The following is a 21854-nucleotide window of genomic DNA, read 5'->3' on the forward strand; positions in this document are numbered from 1 at the left end:
AGCACAGAGCCAGGGGTAATCCCTGAACACCACTGCTGGGTATGGCCCATAAGCCAACAACAACAACAACAAAAAACACTATTAGATAATATGTCTCCTTCTGCATTTGGACTGGGAATTAAGCCATATTTGAGGTTCTTGGGGGCCACCCCTGGCAGTGCCAGGATTCAAGCCAGGGTCCAGGTCACAGCATCCTGTGTCCCTCAAGGCAGTGTCTTAATCTTTGTACTATCACTGTGCCCCACCCCATGCCCCATTTTGCACTTAAACCCTCTTTGTCATTCAGTTCCTGCCCCGTTATTTTTCATATCGGAAGTCCTTGCACTCAACTCTTCCATGTTTCATAGTATCTTCTTTCTCAGGTAGTCCCCTCCTCATTTCTGTACCTCTCGGCACTGCTTCTACTAGCAGAACAGAGGAATAAAATGAAGTTAATGATGAGCCCAGTCTATGAAGATAAGGAAATGAAAGGAGAGGGGAGGTTAAAGGGAGGGAAGGGAAGGAAGGAAATCAAAGGGAGAGAAAGAAAAAAAGTAAGGGGAAGGAAGAGGGAGATAGGGAGAGAGAAAAGGAAGAGGAAGGAGAGAGAGAAGGGGGAGGAGGCACATGACTTGTCTGCTTGAGAGAGGCAGTTTTCTTTCAGGACCCCTCTACTTGGTCTCAGAGGCTGAGTTTAAGGTCCTTGCATGTCCTAGAGTGAATTAGGCTGATCCTGTTCTGTGAAGTCAGTCAGCAGAAAACTCCATGTAGCACTCAGAAAATGAAATCAACAATTTGCCTCTGTTAGTTATAGGGAGACCAGACAAGAAGTGCTCCCACTATCCAATCAAGATTCTCATAAGCGGCATGAAAACAAAGTTTAACTACCCTGATGCTTCCCCTCTGGGTGTAATTTAGGGATAATAATATTCTAAAGCAGGAGAAAGGAAAACGTTTAACACCTCAGACATGCAAACAAAACTACAGAAGCCTGGTTTGAATTTATTGTTTTGTTTTTGATCACTGTACTATTGGATGTAAGAGACTGATTATTCACTCTTATTTCTCAACTCCATAATCTCACTCAAATTTATAGTTCTCAAAAACTGTTAGACTATTCCCAGGTCCAACTCCTCGTTTTGTTTACTTAACAAACTAACCTTGATTAAGACCTTTTATTTTAAGCAGCTACTGTATGCAAGAGTGAAAGTCGTGAAGGCATAAATGTACCGAATGAATCACAAAAGACACTACTGGGATGAAGATAATCTTCCTCCATGTTATAAACCCACAAGCCTGGACACAAGTGAGAAAGGACAAACTTTAATTATATATGCAGAGAGCCCTATTTGGAACTAGATCTAGTCCTCCAGTGAGATCATATAAAAAAGGGGGTAATAAAATTTGGCAATTTAAGAGGAGGGATTTTGTAGGTGATAGATACAAAATGCTTAGAAAACAGCCAGTATTTAGTGATGGGAGGGGGAGTTGCCCAGGGCTATGTTAGTCTACCTTTCATGGTCACAGTCACAGTCACGGTCCTCTCATTGTTCATCGATTTGCTCGAGCGGGCCCAGTAACGTCTCCATCATGAGACTTGTTGTTACTGTGTTTGGCATATCGAATACATCACGGGAAGCTTGCCAGGCTCGCCAAGAGGGGTGGAGGAACCAAACTCGGATTGGCCATGTTGGCCGCTTGCAAGGCAAACGCCCTACTGCTGTGCTATCAATGTTACCAAAAAATATCTTAAAACACAGATCCTTGTTCCATTCCTAAGGTTTGAGAAAAGAGGAAAATATGCCTTCTTAACAAAAGACGACACCTTTTTTGAGATTACTTTTTTCCTTTTTTTGCTTTTTGGGCCACACCCAGCGACGCTCAGGGGTTGCTCCCGGCTCTGCACTTCGCAATCACTCCTGGTGGTGCTCGGGGGACCATATGGGATGCTGGGGATCAAACCCAGGTCAGCTGCGTACCTCTCACAGAGAAGAAATATTTCTGGGTCTTGAGGAGATTTTATGTTTAAAACAAAGAAACTCTTTGGGAATCTTCTGTCTCAGTTTCTTTCCTTTCAGGGTCATCAGCAGACTTAGGCACATCTTGGGCCAAGAGTTTGCAGCTATAGAACAAAAGGTGTCTGTCACAAAATGTCTCCTCGGAGGCCAGGACAAGAGTGGGGAGGACATTTGCCTTGCACGTGTCCAACCTGATTTTAATCCCAAGCACCCCATTTGCCCCCCTGGGCCCACAGGGAGCGATCCCTGAGTACAGAGCCAAGAGTAAGTTCTGAGCTCCACTTGGTGTCTGTCACCTCCCACCTGCCCACAAAAAAAGAAAAAATTTCTCCTCACCCATGGGAACCTCTGAGACTGCCAACACCTGACAAGCCGCAGACAAGTCCAGTCTCCCTGAAGGAAAAAGCCATTATTCCCAGCCATCCCTCCGCTCCCCCCTACAGGGCCTTGTTCTTGATCAAGAGCAGTCTTGGAGAGTGTCAGCTGAGTCTCAGGCTGGAGGACAGCACTTCTGCCTGAGCCAATTTGAATGCATGTTGCCTGTGAGAGCTCCTGAGACACTCTCAGCTGCCACATTAAAACTGCATGAGAGTCTTCCTCGGGAGGCCTAATAATAGCACGTTTCATCTGTAAGCCACTTAGACACATTAACTCAGAAAGCTGTCCTCTCTCCTCATCAAGTCTGGCCTTCCACACAGGGGACACTTTCCCCCTGCCTTCGAATCACAAGAGGGGGGAAATGCTGGGGCCTGCGGGAGCATTTTTTTTCTGAAAACTATAAGACAACATTAATGGCTAAGGCCTTTCAGTAGAAATGGTCCCCATTTGAGTAATGGCATGGAAGGGAAGAGTTTTTAAACCATTTAAAAGAGACAGAGGGCCAGAGAGATAGTTCACATGGTTCATGCTGTGCACGGAGACAGATCAGATTAATCTTGGGGATCATCAGGAATGGCCCTCAAATACAGAGTCCAGAGCACTGCTAGGTAGACCCCTCAAAAAACCCAAATTAATAGAAAATTGAAGTGAGGTCCCCTTCTTCCCCAAACAAGATCATTATCGAGGGCAAGTCATTGTACTGCAGCCTGTGGTGCTAGATTCAGTCTATCACCTGTTTATTTTTATAAAAATTATGATTAAAAAGGTTTGATTGAAATCCAATCATGTTCACTTGTTTACTTATCTATATCTACTTTTGCACTGCAATAGTAGTTGATTAGTTGAGACAGAGACCAAATGACCCCACAAAGCCCTCAAATCTTTACTGTCTATGTCTCTTTCTCTCCTTAAGCCTTGAGTTCTAATGTCGGAATGAATGTTTTCTAAACGGGGATTTTACCTTAGGATAATTCTCTTACTGTCCCATAAGGATTGTTCTTGATTGAGCATGTTGGTTTCATCTCATTGTAGGCTTTCTTTTTCTTTTTTTTTTTTTAATTAGTGAAACACCATGAGGTATAGTTGCAGACTTACAAACTTTCGTGCTTGGATTTCAGTTATACAATGATCGAGTACCCATCCCTCCACCAGTGCCCATTCTCCACCACCAATGATCCCAGTAGCCCTCCCATCCCATCCCCCCCACCCTGCCCCGCCTTTGTGGCAGGCTAACTTTTTTGAGAGCAGATTTCTTTGACATCTGTGTGGGTCTGATGAAGCATCATAAGCACAAGATCCATATCCCTAGTCTTAAGTCTATGCATGGAGGATAGTGTAACTGAACTGAATTATGTTTCTTTCTCTGCAGCGAGATCTCACAAAACGATGTCTTGGAAGCAATAGAAGCGAATGTGTTCTCCAACCTTCCTAAATTGCATGAAATGTAAGCAAGAAACCTAGTGGCTTTCTCATAACTGCTGTATAATAGCTTTAAAATTTTCTCATGCTCCCTAGAGACTCGGTTCTGTTTTTTTCCTAGATCTCCTGAATTTCATATTTAATGTATCAAAGTCAGCTCAAAAAAGTTCCTGTTGACAATATGCATTTCTGCTTGCCAATATAGACATCAGCCCAGAGTTGAATCAACCTCCTGCCTCCTTCTTAGAGTTTTTTGCACAGTTTGACCCAAGAACCTTGCCCTATGACACAAGCAAGTAACTCCACCTTGTCTTTTCTAGTTCTTCCATAGTCAAAGGCTAAAATAAGTGCCCTGTGTACTAGTTACCCGGGCAGCTCCAGTCTAAATGTTAACCTATGACATACACACACCTTGGTCAAAATAATTCTTAGTTTTCATGTTGTAAATCTGGAAAAATGAAATTTCGTGCCCCATACAATCATTGTTATGAATAAATAAGTATAAAGTAGAATTAACACATCAACTTGTATAATGGAAGAATGTCAATCATCCTTGGTTTCTCTGCTACTCCAAACAAATTTACTTTTTCTGTTGACAATGTAGTTTCATAGGCATGTCATCTATGTTGGCATAGTTCCACCTCTATTTCACCTCTATTTCATAATTTTCTGTAATTATCATAAATTTACAAATCATAGAATGTCAAAATCAAAAGAAACCTTAGTGACAGGACCAGAAGTGTGTGTGTGTGTGTGTGTGTGTGTGTATAATGTATAGTTAAATATTCAGAAAATTAAGAGCTTATTTACTCATTTTGGCTTTGGGGCCACACCCAGCAATGCTCAGGGGTTACTTCTGACTCAGGAATTACTCCTGACAATATTCCGGGGACAATATGCGGTGCCAGGAATAGAACCCCAGTTGGCCACATGCAAAACAAACACCCTACCCGCTGTACTATCACTCTGTCCCCAAGAAATTGAGAGTTTAAAAAAGGGAAAAAATATCCTCTGATCAAATAATATTAGGAAGCATTGGTCAAATTTAATTAGATAGATTCACTTCTCTGGAAAAACATTTCTAAGCCAATAATAGCCTAATACGTACTTGGAATCTCCAAGAAGTCTATTGCATTATGTGTTTCTTAACTAATGTCCCTAAGAATGTTTCTTCTGTGAAGCACTAATGAAAATCTCAAAAATAAGAAAACCCTATGGAGCACATTTAGGGAAGTCAATGAAACATTTTTATAATGCCACAGATGAAGGATGAAAGGCACAGGGAAGTCATGAGGTTTGCCTAAAGTCCCACAGCCAAATCCACAGAAGGATGGAACTTGAACATAAACCTCCATAAAACGTTTTAATTGAAAATTTTAGTATTTGCCAAGTATCAATGGGCTAGACATATAAGTATATGCTTATATATGTGTATACATATATGTAGTATCTATATGTAAATACACAAGTCATTCTGTTTAGGAATGTCAATCTGTCCATTCTGGCTAGCGTATACCCACTCCCCAGACCTTTTCCTTGTACCCACATCCTTATCCTCTTCCATCACTTGATGCCTCCTCTCCCTTTTCCAGTGCCCTCATGCTTCTTGCTTTATCCCTACTTGGCCCTTCTTACCCTCACTGGGATGAGAGGCCTTCCTGGGTTTTCAGAAGACATAGGAATGAGTGAAAAAATTAATCAAAAAGGTAGTCAATGCTCTGATGAGACTCAAGGAACACAGCTTCATGCAGGGCAATGGGCAGTGAGCTAATGGGGCAGCTTTTTCATCGTATTTCCGCGCAGAGAAGTGCTCACCCTGTGTAGCACTGGCTGCTCTTAAAGCGATTAATTGCCAACTTCTTGGATCTGGGTAGCTACAGGTTACAGCAGCATAAAAGCTAATGAAACAAAGAGGAAGTAATTAACACAGGGCAACTCTGCAAATATACATTGATCTAGCAAGATGAGAAAAGGGCAGCCTTTCTCTGTTGGAATCCAAATGTCAACACGCTCACCTCCAGACTATTGATCAGGATGTAACACAGGTCAAGGTGGGGCAGGAGTTACCACTAGCCATGAGCTGTGAATAACAGTCCCAGCCTCCAGCAGGTAGAGATAGCAGGCAACTCCCAGCTGCTGATTATCAGGATTTCATGGTTAAAAACAGAGATGTCCACCGTTTACTCCAGAATCTCCATTTGCTCTAATCTTTCCACTTCATTTTCCCTTAATCTCATTGTGCCATCCTTCTGATCTTTCCATCCACCCTTGTTAGTTTTCATGTCTCTTATTTTGTCTCCAGATGAGGGGAGAAACTCATTTTATCTTATTAATCTGACCCTAACATTTTAGCCTACTCTTGATCTGGAAGGTCATTACAGGTTTAAGGCTGAGCCATGGCCAGAGTGAAAATGATTCTCTCAGCTAGTGTTCTGTTTCCTGTGTGAATAAGTGAGGGAGAACCTTAAGGATGAGAATTAAAGAGGACAGAATTAATATTTAACTTCACAATTTAGTATAGAAAAAGGGAATGCATATAAGCTTAATGTTTGTTAAAAAGATGGATGGATGAATTATTGATATATAATTATTACATAATGTAAAAAATACTACAGTATTTCTTATTGTTAAAATTACTTTCTGTCCTTTCCTAATTTTACAGCAGAATTGAAAAGGCCAGCAACCTACTTTACATTGACTCTGAAGCCTTCCAGAACCTTCCCAATCTTCGATATTTGTAAGAACTTCATTCTGGGGTCCCCTCTCCTATTTTACCAAAGTGACCACTTGCAACTATGGGAATAAGTGTTTCTTTTGGTGTTTTGGATTTTGGTCATAGTTATGGAGCAGAAGTGGAGGTGAACAGAAACTTGCTCATTAATTTAGTGAATTTAGTCTAATAAGTGAATTCCATTAATACATATTTTGTTTTCATTTACCAAAAAAAATAATTCCAGACTGGACAGTATAAGGAATGGCATTTACATTAATGGGATTGTCTCCAGACCTCTTGCAGAACTCAGTCATAATTTAGTGTTAATGAAATTCAGCAAATTTCTGCTAATATTTAGCTCTCGACCTCAACCTCAAAGACAGTTTCTCTTGTTCCTCATATGCATTTTCCTTGTAGAGTGTAGTGTTAATAACTCTGAGTTAGCAATAAATAAGTGTAGTGTTTAATAACTCTGAGTTAGCAATAAATACGCCATTGATTGGCAGAGAGATTTCTGGGCTTTGAGTTCGCTCCTTTGGGACTGCCCCATGAGCAAAATCACTGTTTCTTCCCCCCAAACGGGGGGGAGGCTTTCAAAGTAGTTTATTGTATGGCAGATCACTGAGTTGCTGTGATAAGAGACCACAAAAGTTTTGTCTCTGTAGTCAAAATATCTAGTTCCATGAGCTGGCTTCTCCTTAATGGCAAGAACTCAAGTCTTCCATGCATTTTTCCTAATCACCAAAGTAGAAATAGGGAGTGAAGAAAGAATACAGGAGGAAGGGCACTTGCCTTGCACACAGCTGACCCAGTCAATCCCTGGCAGCCATCAGAGCCCTGTCAGAAGTTATCACTGAGTGCAGAGCTAAAGCCCGAGCACAGCCAGATGTGGCCCCAAAACCAAAATAAGAAAAAATAAGGAAAGAGCAATTAAGAGGATAAATAATGGTATATACGTTATGTATTAGAAAAATAATGTATAACTAACCACCACCAAAGACAGGGCTTTTTTAGGGGGAGGGAGGAGTTCCCCCGAGGAGGCTCAGGAGGCCCTTGGGCCTCTCTCAGTATCCTTGACCAGCTGGCTGGTGGTTCAATGCAAGATATTCCAATTCTACAATGCCTGGGGTTACCTGGGCCACCAAAAAGATATAGGTCATTTTTCACAGTGAGACAATCAGTAGAATGGTTTACTGACCTAGACCTTTTTTTTGAAACCAGCTAAACACTCATGCATCAGCAGTTAATTGGAAGATCAACCAAGGGCTGACTTCTCTATTACACTAAATGAGTATAATAGCTCTCTTTCAAGGGCTACGTATTTCAAGCAGATTACTGGGGGTTTGTTCTCATGGCAGTCCATGGGTTCCAAATTAGAGAGAACTAAAGCCTTAAATCCAAACCCTGAACTAGCACACCATCTTACCTGGTGGATTTTATTACCCAAAGCAAGCCAGAAAGTCAGCCTAGATCTTGAAGGTGGAGAGACAGGTGATACTTCTCAATGGATGAAAATGCACAATACAGAGAATTGGGCCTAGTATCTGTCATATAGTAAATGTTTAATAAATATTAGCTACTAGTGATATTATGACTCAGTGTCTGAATTTTGGTCTATGAGAACTGAATTAGAAAGATACTGGAAGGTATACTGAGGAACTGTATTCCTTAACTCTCTTAATGGGGATGGAAGAAATAAAGGTTTGAAATGCAAGTACCAGAAAGGAGGTGAAGAAGAGGGAGAACTCATGCACTGTTGATCAGAATATAAATTCATATAGCCACCCTCCCCCAAAGAAAAACTGTATGAGGTTTCTTAAAACATTAAAAAAATAGACAAAGGATCCAGCAGCTTCACTTCTTGGTAATGATACAAATACAAAGCACAAATTTGAAGAGATGTCAGTTCCTTGTTCATTGCAGTAGCATTTACAATAGCCAGCAGATAAAAACAACTTAAGAGCCCACTAACAGATGAATGTATAAAGGTGATTCTCCACAATCAAATACTATTTAGTTGGAAATAATGACAAAATCCTGCCATTTGCTGCAACATGAATATCTTAAAGGTATTGTACTTCTAACAGTGAAAAAAAAATCAGAACAAAACAATGTAATATTTCACTCATATGTGGTAGATAAAACGAATTAAATAAAGGGAAAAAAGACGTTTAGATAAGAAAAACAAAATAGTGATTATCAGTGAAAGTGGGGGGGGCAAAGGTACGTTGGGTAATGGGGTCAACATTTTGGTGATAGCTAGAAACCAACATCCTGGTGAAAAATACAAGGTAGTTTATGCAGATATTGATATATAAGGCTGAATATTTGAAATTTAGAAAAGAGATTTGGGCCTCGAGCAATACAGTGGGTCGGTGCTTGCCTTGCCTGCAGCTCAAACTTATCCACAGCAGCTCATATGGTCCCCTAAGCACTGCCAGGAGTGACCTCTGAGCACAGAGCCAGAAGAAATCCCTGAGCACAGCAGGTTGTAGTCCAGTACCCTCAACTCCCCCTCCCTCCAAAAAAGGGTATTTTATAGGAGAGTTCATATGACCTGAAATATCAATCTTCTGAAAGAAACGAAGTTTTCCACTCTTCAGTTGACATCAGAGGCAGAAGCAGTTGTATTGAAGTGCAATCTGTAAAATCAACCCAGACTTCTTACCCATTAGGAATCCACATTCAGCTTCCCACTAGGTTTCATCCTCTGCTATCCTTGTCTTGAAATGTTTAAACATTTTTAACAACTCCTGCATGTTAATATTGCACTGCATCTCACAAATTATGAAGCTCAAAGGTCGGGAGTTCAGTCTCTTCTAATTTCACACTTTTGAGTCCTGGCACCTAAAGAAACTTTGTTACACTTATTGCAGAGCATAACCCGGGTCAGAATGCTGCAGTGAAGGAAATATGAGTAATGGAACACTCCGGGCCCCAAAAGAAGAAAGACTAGGTCTTTACCTTAACTCCTCCAGTTTCTCTTGGACCAAATCACTGAACTTCTGAGATAAAAGTAGCTTATAGGCAATATGAAGATTTCCCAAAAAGTAGGAAAAAAGTCGTGAAATTTGCTTATAAATGGATGGACATGGAGAATAACATGCGGAGTGAAATCAGTCAAAATGAGAGACATATACTGATAGCACTCATCTGTGGAAGATAAAAGCAAGTGGAATATGAGACTAACCCCAGAGATAGTAAACACAAGGGCCAGAAGGATGGGTCTACAAATAAGAGCCTGCCACAAGCGGAAGGGCTGAGGGAGGGCAGTTAGGATAGAGAAGTGACCACTATGACAATGATAGTTGGAAATGATCACTCTGGACGAGAACTGAGTGCTGAAAGGAGGTAAAAGGACAGACATGATACCTTTTAATCATTTAATTTCCTGTTAGTCGGCGATTTGCTCGAGCGGGCGCCAGTAACGTCTCCATTTGTCCCTGTCACATGCTAGTGTAGCCCAATGGCATCTGTTCACTCTGGGAACATGAAGAGCCTCAACACGATCGGTCATGATCTTGATGAAGAAGTCTGACCATCTGGTAGGTGGGTGGCCACACGGTCTTTTGACATCCCGTGGAATCCAGTCGGTAACAGCTCTAGTCCAGCGGTTGTCTTTAAATTTCATTAGGTGACCAGCCCATCTGATTTTTGACACCTTGGCAAACGAGACAGCATCCCTGATTCTTGATCGTCCATGGATGTCGGAACTCCAGATTCTTTCTCTCATTTGAGTGAAACGTGATATTCCAAGCATAGCTCTTTCAATTCCTCTTTGGGAGACCCAAATAGCATTCTCATCCTGTTTACGTAGGGCCCAGGTCTCTGAGTCATATGTTAATGCAGGAAGAACAGTGGAATCAAAGAGATGTGCCCAGAGCCAGAGGTTCTTCGTCCTCTTAGTTATTTCTTCAACGTTCTTAAAGGCGTTCTAAGCCAATCTCTTCCTCCTGCGCAGCTCGGGTGCCAGGTCATTTGTCATGTTGACTTCTCGACCTAGGTACACATAGCTGTTGCATTTGGAGATGGCCGTTCCATTGAGAGCGAATGGGGCATCAGGAACGAGGCTGCTTCTCATAAACATTGTCTTCGTAAGATTCAGCTGTAGTCCCACCTTTCCACACTCACAGTCAAAGTCGGCCAGCATTTGTGCCGCTTGGCTGCTGTTTGGTGTTATTAAAACAATGTCATCAGCAAAGCACAGGTGGTGTAGTTGCCAACCATCTATCTTCACTCCCATTCCTTCCCATTCCAGTCGTCGCATGATGTTCTCGAGGGTGGCACTGAAGAGTTTTGGTGAAATAGTATCACCCTGCCGAACCCCTCTCTTGACATCGATGATTATTCTTTGTAGAATGGTGAGATCCTGGTAGTGAATCCACAATACAGCTCATGGAGGATCTTGATGTATTGGGCTTGAATGCCCAGATTGGCTAGGGCTTCAATGACCGCTTCCGTCTCAACAGAATCAAAGGCCTTCTTTAAATCAATGAACGTTAAACAGAGCGGCATCTTGAACTCCCGAGAAACCTCAATAAGCTTGGTTATTGTGTGGATCTGGTCGATGGTGCTGAATCCTTTGCAGAACCCAGCTTGCTCACATGGTTGTCCTTCATCTAGTGTTCTGCCAATCCTATTTAGGATGACTCGAGTGAACAGCTTGTAGATGACAGACAATAGGCAGATCGGGCGATAGTTGCCAATGTCATGGATGTCTCCCTTCTTGAACAGTAGTACGGTCCTGCTGGTTTTCCATTGGGACGGAACCTTGCATTCAGACAGGTAGCGTGTGAAGCGCCGAGCCAGTGTATTGATGAGTACTGACGGCAGGTTCTTCAGGTGTTCAGGTCTATCCTTGTCTGGGCCGGGTGCTGTTCGTTTCTTTACCGATGAAATGGCATATCGGATTTCGGAAGGGAGAACGTGGGGAACGACATATCCATCCTGTGGAATTTGGTATGTCGGCAAGTGGACATGGCTATCAAAGAGATTTGGGTAGGAGTCATGGATAATCTTCTCCATGGCCGTTCTGGAGGATGTGATGGATCCATCAGGACGTCGGAGGGCAGTCATCTTGGTCTTGTAGTTGGCAAGGATAGACGGGCATTACGAATACGTTTCCCGGCTTCTGCCGCGTCTACCAGCACTTCTGCTCTTCTCTCTTTGAGGTCTTCCTTGATCACATCTCTGTACTGCTTTGCGAGCTCGGACATTAGCTTGTGGATGCCTGAGGCATGCGCCAAACCATGCTGACGAATAAGCTCAAGAGTTTTCGAAGACAGGCGTTTTTTTGTGGCTATCTCTCTCTTGGCGTTCCTCGCACATTCATGGAGGTGCTGTACCAGTCGATCATATTCCTCATCAATGTTGTCAACAATGGCATCTTCCCATGTTGCCGCAATAGAGCCAAAGAACTCCCAGTTGGTGGTAGTTCTGGGAGTTCTCTTTTTAAAATTTGCAGCCCTTTCTCCCCGCTGTGTATTCGATAAGCCAAAACCAGTAACTACAACTGGTCTCATTCACCTGACCCTCAAGGCTTCACCAACATGACAGCACTGAGAAGGATGAGAAAGGAGAGGCCGACAAAATATCAAGGCCGAACTAGGCTGCCATAACGAAGGAAGACAAAAATGATCGTCTCTACTTTCAATGCACATATGCTAGCATCAGATACATCCATCGAGGACCTGATGGTACAAACGCGAATAATCAAGTACAACATCATTGGTCTGACCCAGAAAAGAAGGCACGAATCTCACCATGCCATTTTTGACACTGGAGAGGAATTGTTCCTCGGAACATGCGATAAAAGAGGTATCGGAGGCGTCTGTGTCCTTGTCAACACAAACTTGGCCATGAGCATTGATTCATTCGAATGCCTAACAACCTGAATCGGACATTTACATCTGAATAGATGTGGCTCACTGCCGGCAGTTTCTATCTTCGTTGTCTATGCACTAACATCTCATTATGATGAAAGAGAAATCGAGAAGTTCTACATTGAGCTGGAGAAGTTCTATAAAGAAGACCTCACCTTCTACAAGATCATTGTGGGTGATTTTAATGCCAAGATAGGACCGAGAAGATCAGGTGAAGAACTTCACATCGGAACCCATGGCCTAGAATGGAACGAACAGGGTGAGAGACTGTCTGAGTTCATCATGTCGACCAAGACCATCCATGGTAACTCAGAGTTCCAGAAGGCAGAATCTAAACGTTGGGCATGGGAGTCTCCCGGTGGACGATTCCACAACAAAATAGACCACATCATATTCAATCGATGGTTTTGCCTGACCGATGTCGCTGTTGTCCCAAAATTTCGAACGGGATCGGCCCACCATCTCCTTCGTGCAAAAATGAAACCTTTTAGTATCTGTATTGCAAAGCATAATGCCCAGAAGAAAAGCGAGAGCATGAGAGAGTGAGAGAGAGAGAGAGAGACAGTGACAGAGACAGAGACAGAGATAAAAAGGAAAAATGCCTGCCATAGAGGGAGGCTGGGATAGGGTCGGATTGGGGGAGGGTTGCAGGAGGGAAACTGGAGAAACTGGTGGTGGGAAATGTATACTGGTAAAGGGTTTTGGAACTTTGTATGCCAATCATGAACAACTTGCAACTATGTAAAAAATGAATAAAAAGGAACAGAACTCCCATATCACCCAACAATACCAGTTCTTGGCATTTATCTCCCCAATCATGAAAACACTAATTCCAAAGGATATCTGCACACCTATATTCATCATTGCACTTAGTACAATAGCCAAGATATGAAAACAACTCAAATGTCCAATTTTAGATGAATGGATCAAGAACTTGTGGGGTATATACATGATGGAAAACTATGCAGCAACATGGATGGAACTAGAGGATTTCAAGCTGAGTGACGTCAGTCAGAAGGACAGAGACAGATGCAGAACGGTCTCTCTTATGCTAAACTTAAACACAGCAAAGGAGCAAGAAAGGGCCAAAGGCAACACAATAGAATAACTGACCAACACACTTGAGTTTGGGTGCAGTTGAGGAGGAGCAGTGTTGAGGACTTTGGGGAAGGAGATAGGTACACTGGTATGGCCATAGTATTGGAAACAGATGCATGAGAAAACATTATTAATAGTATTGTAAACTATTGAATCTCAGTTTCTTTAACAGTAGCTCAGAGGAGCTTCAGGATATTTATGTATGAAAATAATTTTCACAAAATATTGCAAAGTGTTCAAAAGTATTAATATGTATTAATGCCCAACTCTGCTTTAGGTTAGGCTATCCCCAAGGAATGGGGGCAGGAGCAAGGGCAATGGGGGCCATATCAATTTTCCTGGTTTCCTTTTCTAATTGAGACCCAAGACCCAACTGCAGATATGAGGCACAAGCATCCAGGGAAATGCTGAAGAACTATGACTGTCATTCATTTTAAAGAATACAAAATATGTATTAATATATTAAAGTGCTATCATTTCTAAAATTATTCTTTATGGTAGACCAATCACAGCTTATTGATAAATCCACAGGAAAAATCTATTAAGAGTTTAATTGTAAGTTATAGACTTAGGACTTTATATTTTTTACATAGAATATTTTTCTTGACTTCAAAGAGAAATATTTGAGACATACCACTTCATTTAAGGGTACTATATAGAAAATCGAAAACAAAACCCTGGATGTGTCCGAAAGACTAGATTCCAGCAGCCAAAGAGATACTACAGAAGGCAAGGTGCAAAACACTCCTGAAATTTATATGGAACAATAAACCCCCATGAATAACTAAAGCAATGCTTGGGAAAAAGAAGATGGATGGCATCACCCTCCACAACTTCAAATTGTACTTGTAACAAAGCAGTACTAATTAAGACATCATGATACTGGGCTAGAAACAGACCTGCAGACCAATGGAACAGAGTTGAATATTCTGTCACAGACCCTCAAATATATGACTACTTAATCTTTGACAAAGGAGCAAGAAATGTGAAGTGGAATAAGGAAAGCCTCTTCGATAAGTGGTGCTGGGAAAACTGGATAGCTACCAGCGAAACAATGCACTATGACCTCTGTCTAATGCCAGGCACAAAAGTCAGATCAAAATGGATTGGATTAAATACCTCAATATCAGACATGAATCCATAAGGTACATAGAGAAAAATGTAGGCAAACCTCTCTATGATATTGAAGCTAAAAGCATCTTTAAGGATGAAACAGCACTGACCATGCAAATGGAAGCAAACATAAACAAATGAGACTACATCAAACTAAGAAGCTTCTGCACTTCAAAAGAAACAGTGACCAAAATACGGAGAGAGCCACAGAATGGGAAAGAGTATTACCCAATATCCATCTGATAAGGGATTATATCCGGGATATACAAGACACTAGTAGAATTGTACAAGAAAAAACCTCCGACCCCATAAAAAATGGGGAGAAGAAATGAACAGAAGATTCCTCAAAAAAGAAATACAAATGGCCAAAAGGCACATGAAAAAATACTCCACATCACTAGCCATCAGGGAGATTCAAATCAAAACAACAGTGAGATATCATTTCACACCACAGAGACTGGTACACGTTCAAAAGAACAAAAGCAACCAGTGCTGGCGTGGATGTGGGGGAAAAGTGATGCTCTTTCACTGTTGGTGGGAATGCCCATTAGTCTAGCCTTTCTGGAAAACAATATGGGCAGTCGTTCAAAAACTAGAAATTGAGCTTCCATATAACCCTGCAATACCACTTCTTGGAATATATATCCTGAGGATGCAAAAAAGCACAGAGGAAAGGACATCTGTACCAATATGTTCATTGCAGCACTGTTCACAATAGCCAAAATCTGGAAACAACCCAAGTGCCCTAGAATAGATGACTGGTTATAGAAACTTTGGTACATCTACACAATGGAATACTATGAAGCTGTCAGGAGAGATGAAGTCATGAACTTTGCTCATACATGGATAGACATGGAGATTATCATGCTAAGTGAAATGAGTCAGAAAGAGAGGGACAGACATAGAAGGACTGCATTCAATTGTGGAGAATAAAACACATAACATGAGACTGACACCTAAGGATAGTAGTAGATACATGGGACAGGAAGATTGCTCCATAGCTGGAAGCCTGCCTCATGAGCAAAGGGGAGAAGGTAGCTGGAATAAAGAAGGGATCACTAAGAAAATGATGGCTTGAGGAACCGGTCAGGATGGGAGATGTGTGCAGAAAGTAGATAAATGATCAAACATCATAACCTCTCAGTGTCTATATTACAAACCATAATGCCAAAAGTACAGAGAAATTATAAAGAATATTGTCTGCCATGGGGACAGGGGAAGGATGGGAAAGGGAGGGTATACCGGGAATATTGGTGGTGGGGAATGTGCACTGATGGAGAGATGGGTGTTTGATCATTGTGTAACCCAAACATGAAAGCTTGTAACTATCTCATAGTGATTCAATAATATTTAAAAAACAAGAAGAAGGAGAAGAAGGAGAAGAAGGAGAAGAAGGAGAAGAAGGAGGAGAAGGAGGAGAAGGAGGCTGGGTGCTTATCTGTCAACTAGCTTGGTCAAGTGGTCAACTGCTTGGTCAAATGGTCAACATGGTTCAATTTCCAGTATCCCATATGGTCCCCAATCACCATCAGAAGTAATTCCTGAGCCCACAGCCAGGAGTAAATCCTAAATACCGCTAGATGTGTCCCTCACTGAAAAAAAAAAAAAGTAGATTCCAGATGGGATACAGTATGAGCTTGGTAACTAATTACTTTTTCTAAGTCTAAGTTTCCTTATCTGTAAATTGGGTGGTTGGGAAAAACAAATAATATGCATGTAAAGAATAGCACTGTCTTCCCGTTGTTCATCCCTTTGCTTAAGTGGGCACCAGTAACGTCTTCATGGTGAAACTTGTTACTGTGTTTGGCATATCACATACATCACAGGTAGCTTGCCAGGCTTTGCCATGAGGGCGGGATACTCTCAGTAGCTTGCCAGGCTCTCTGAGAGGGGCGGGGAATCAAACCTGGGTCAGTTGAGTAGGCCGTGTGCAAGGCAAATGTCGTACCTGCTGTGCCATCACTCCAGCCCAATGTAAAGAATGTACTGTAGCACTGTCCTCCCATTGTTCATCGATTTTCTCGAGCGCGCCCAGTAATGTCTCCATCATGAGACTTGTTGTTACTGTGTTTGGCATATTGAATACGCCACAGGGAGCTTGCCAGGCTTTGCCATGCGGGCGAGATACTCTTGGTAATTTGCCGGGCTCTCTGAGAGGGGCGAAGGAATCGAACCCAGCTCAGGTGGGCCTGCTGCGTGCAAGGCAAATGCCCTACTGCTGTGCTATCACTCCAGAAAAGAATTGTAAAGAATATTGTGTACAAAATATATGCAATAATATTTTAGTATAAAGCCTATAAATAATGATGTAAGTATAAAAAATATAGAGACTAAAATATAGTGGATGGGACATTTGCCTTGTGCACAGCCAATCTGGGTTCCCAGGTACCCTGTGTGGTCCTCTAAGCCCCACCCTGAGTTGAGAACCAGGAGTAAGCCCTGAACACTGCCAGGTGTGGCCCAAAAGCCAAAAGGTAGTGGAGGGAGAATCGTCAGCTCTTATACAATGATGGCTAGTCAAGAGTTGTGGAGGATGTGGGTGAGGAAGGAAAAGAGGAGAAAAAGGGGAGAGTATTTCAGAAAAAAAGAAAAGCCAAAGCTACAGCTGTGACAGAGAGAGGCTGAAATCTGTTGTCATCAAGTCTTGCCTCTCCTGAATACTGTACACAAAAGTAGGGCACTTAGTCCCATATTCCGCCTGACCACCTCTTAAGTTCACACAATGCTTGCTGGAGGTGATAGATTCCAGACATGAGTGGTGGTTATTTTTCTTAGATCATCTAAAATGTTTTTATTCAAGGATTAGAAAGTTGCATGCAGGAGCCCTAGGCTCAATACTCAGCACAATATCCCAGAGCATCACCAGGAGTGGGCCAAATAAAACAGACTTTGCAACTGGGAAAAGACACAAATTTGTCAGCAGTATAGAAGAAACTTCTTGATTGCTCTGAAAATCTATGCATCTACCTGTGCAATTTACAATGAGCACAATCCTTTTGCATCTTTGCCATGCTGATCACCATCAGCAAAAGGGAAAGGAAGAATTTTCTATTTCAAGTTTTTTGATTAATGCTTAGGGTAAACACTGGAAAATGGAGAAAATTTACACTCTAAAAGCCACTTCTACCAGCAACTCTCAGGGTTTCAGACATCCAATTTGCTAAGAGGACTCATCTAATTAATAGCTGATTTTTTCTAATCTGAAAGATTATCTAGCATTTATATAAAATCCAGTTAAACGTCCCCCTTTCGTGCTTATTTGTAGCTGAGCTGCAGTCATAAACAGCTGTGTGATACAGCAGCCAGGTAGAGGTAGATGGCAACGATTTCAGATATTGCTGGAGATGATGAACTACTTGCTTAAAGGCAAAGGAAAAGCCCCAAATGGATGAAGGAATTTAGAGGAGACCATTGGGGGCAAGGATTAGTTGTTTTCCCTTAAGCCAGGAGAAATGTTTAGCATCCCAACCACCAAAGCAGGAAATTACATCTGGTAGGTATAAGTTGCCATTCGGCTTGGGTATCCTAATTGCTATGCACATCAACACATTTAGAAATGTTGTTCTGAAATGATCAGCATTGATTCTATTTCATGCTGATCATTTGATAGCACAGAATTCAAGACAACCAGAAATCAGCGTTCTTCATCACTGCCTTCATACTTCACTAAAGAACTTGAAGTGGTTAGGAAAAAAACTCATGAATAAAGAAATGCACTCTAAGTGGAAGAATATACATCAAAGGATTTGTCTGGGTGATTTTTTTAAGTCAATATTGTATTTGCAGGCAATATTTCTTTCTTTACTGCTAGGACTTCTAGAGCTGACCTTTGTGTATTTAAAGATTATCTATTGATCTGTAAAATAAGGTTTATGCATTATTCTCTTGCCTTTGCATCCTGTCAATGTAATTCTCAGGCAGTTGATTTTCCTCTTTTGTACTCAATAAACCATAATTCCTTCACAGAAAATCTTTCACACAGCTGACTGAACCCCCCCACCCCCACCTTATAACTGACAGCCATTTCCACTCACATGTGGGCCTGTTGTATCATCTGCAGAACCTGCTAACAAATGACAGTCAAGCCAGCTATAGGCTTTCTTCAAATCTGGGCTACCTCCAAACCATTTCCAACAATTCATCTGATTTCTTCTCTTGATCTCCCCTAAGCCCACCTTTCTCACTTGGTTTGGTAAGTGTAATGAAATTAATCTTCTCTGATTATAAAAACTCAACCATCATTGGAAATCTTGTGGCAAAGAGACATGAACTAGGAGGCAACAGCCAGGACTAGGAGACAACATGGAATGGTGAGGGAGCACTCCACCTCAAATGCCAGTCCAGTGTCTGAGCTTAAGACTGTCTCTTTGTAGCTAGGTGAACTTGGGTAATTGGTTTGACAAGGTCTGTCTCTTTTTAGCTAGGTGACCTTGGATAATTGGTTTGACAAGTACTGTCTCTTTTTAGCTAGGTGACCTTGGATAATTGGTTTGACATTTAGGTCTTAGTTCTTCTTTCTATGAGCAAGGATTAACACTGCCAGCATCCTTGATTTGTACTCAATTAAGTACTTAGAAAAGTGATAGACATTTATCAATTTTTCAGAAAACATTAGCATTTCTTATTATATTTTTGACCCTAGAATTTATTGGTTAGGGCTAATTATTGGACCTTAGCTCATGACACCTCTGCTTAAAAACAATCATAAAAATAATAATACCTGTATTTGGAGATCATTGTTTGATGTTGATTTTATCTTTGTCCTTTCAATACTGCTAAGGCTTTGAAGATATATTGATTTATTTTCTATATACTCCACTAGTTAGCATTTAAAACCAGAAATGTATCATTTATGTTTCTCAAAGGACAAGGCACTGTGAACTCTTGAAATATCCAGAAATGTCTATTTAACAAAGCTTCATTACCCTGCAGAGTTCTGTGGGGGTCTCCCAAAGCCTCTTGGTAATGTTTATTTTCAACATTAGTGGTGCATAATCTCCTTTGCTATCTCCATCAAAGTTAATTCCAGTTCTTCACACCGACAGCTGGTTGGATAATGCTTCCCATTTTAATGCTGATTTACAATTGAATACCTTTAAGCACAGTTCATTGCATCTGAACCTCAATGCAATCAGAGTAGTAGTTGGAAAGTAAACACATTCACATTTTGTAAGAGTAACCAGTAGTCTCTGGTTGTAGGCTTCTCTTGGCAGAAATATGCAATTACCCATCATATTTGGTTTCTCTGATACTTTGGATGTTTAGTAATGTTTGACCCTCTAGGGTGGCTAGAAGAATTGCAATAGTAGGATTTTTTTTCATGTTTATCGCAGCTTTATTTGCAATAGCCAAAATATAGAAGTAATTGAACTGTTCATCAACAGCTTAATATGTAAATAAGAGGTGGTATATATACAAATAATGAAAAAACAATAATAAAGCACATAGAATTACATGATAGGATAGTCTTCCTTTTTAAATTTTTTTAATTTTTTATTAGTGAGACACCATGAGGTACAGTTGTAGACTTACAAATTTTTGTGCTTGAGTTTCAATCACACAATGATCAAATACCCATCCCTCCACCAGTGCCCATTTCCCACCACCACGGATCCCAATATCCCTCCCACCCCCCATCCCCCCCATCCCACCCTGCCTCTGTGGCAGGACAATTCTCTAAAAATTAGAAATTGAGCTCCCATTTGACCCAGCAATCCCACTCCTGGGAATATATCCCAGAGAGGCAAAAAAGTATAGTCGAAGTGACATCTGCACTTGTTTGTTCATTGCAGCACTCTTTACAATATTAGGATTTTTTGTAAGTTACGGTGGTTCTGTGTATTTCTGAAAGAATCAGTACCTTCCATTTCTCTTCCTATCATTTCGGATGTGACCTATCCAATAAGACCTCATTCATTCAATATTTCATCGTTTATTGAGGTCATAGTAAACCCCACTTTTTTATGTGCATGGTTGTTTCATGCTTGAGAGAGTAAGAAAGATGAAGCCTCTGCCCTTAGAGTTGAGGAAACATTGTTGAGTAATATTGGGCGGTGACAATGGTATAAAGAAAAATAAAATAAGAAAAGTAGGAACCATATTTTTTGAAGAGTGGTTGAGTGAGAATAGAGAATCGAGAGAAATGGGAACTTCTGTGGACAATCTAATTTTAAGGAGCTCATTCTTCTGGTGAGAACAGAATCCATTAAGCCCTGAAAATAACAACACATCTATAGAGTTGGAAACACTGATCATGAACGAGATTACCAACCCAAAGAACTTGGGTTGGGCTAGTCAAGCAAAAGTTTTTGGAGTAGGGGAACTTAGCTGTAACTTGAAGGATAAAATAAAAAGACTCTGCAAAGATGTACTGGAGGTGAAAGAAAGTTTCTATGAAAGAAACAGATGAGTAAATGCATGAAGAATGGAAAAGTATCATGCTAATAGAAAGAGGAAGCAGAGGAACTGAGTTCTAACTAAAAGAAAGATATATTCAGAGGTATTTTGAGCATATAACTATATTTGAATGGATTGGATTTGGGGAGATTTGGTTTTAAAAAAAATGTTTAAGTAGGGAGTTCTTTCCTAGCACAGAAGAAAAGAGTGTGATTCTTAAACAGCAGAATAATATGATAACAACAGTTTAGACTGTAGATTGACCAATAGTAGGACTATGTGATACCTAAGGGAGACCTATTTAGGAGAAGATTCCATAAAGCAAAGGTTCAGTTTTGTTAGTGACAATCAACAGATAAACAAAGACATGAATTGAGTGGGGGGACACGTTTCCAAACAGGAATCACTGATGCATTCTTTACCTCTAACTCGGACATGGAGGCAAGAAATCTCATATCTAGTGACCAACCCCCATCCCCCACCCCACAAGCCTCCCTCTCCTCAATGCCTCCCCTAAGCAACCCCCACACAGAATCATTCTGCAAACAACATGCAGCAAGAATCCGGTCCAGGTCCAAAGACATCTTACACAGGGACTGTGATTATCGAGGTGAAAGTTTTAGCCATCTTCTGGCTGGCAGTGCTGTATCTAAGGATGTTGCCATGACTACAAGGATGTTGGGGCACAATAGAAATTATACAATAGCTTCTTTTCTCAGCAATCTGTGTAGCAAAGTTGACTTTGCAGCTGTCAACTCTAGCAAAACAGAGTCAGGCTTTCTTTCTGGAACACTGAGGTTCAAAAGGAGGCTGTCTCCATGTCAGCTCCAGGAGAGCAAAGGCCTGCACTAGGCTGAG

The 21854-nt window shown here is 41.2% G+C and overlaps 1 protein-coding gene across 2 annotated transcripts in view; it reads left to right on the forward strand.

Annotated features, from left to right (window-relative positions):
• Positions 1–21854, forward strand: part of FSHR (follicle stimulating hormone receptor) — a 257310-nt gene that overhangs the window by 175343 nt on the left and 60113 nt on the right. For both annotated transcript variants that reach the window (XM_056117488.1, XM_056117489.1), the window contains exons 3-4: positions 3745–3819; positions 6457–6531. In XM_056117488.1, coding sequence (XP_055973463.1) covers positions 3745–3819; positions 6457–6531 — 150 coding nt within the window. The remainder of the gene's footprint in view (positions 1–3744; positions 3820–6456; positions 6532–21854) is intronic.

This window comes from Sorex fumeus, unplaced genomic scaffold (genome assembly GCF_029834395.1).
Source record: "Sorex fumeus unplaced genomic scaffold, SorFum_2.1 ptg000003l, whole genome shotgun sequence".
In the NCBI taxonomy this organism is placed as follows: Eukaryota; Metazoa; Chordata; class Mammalia; order Eulipotyphla; family Soricidae; genus Sorex; species Sorex fumeus.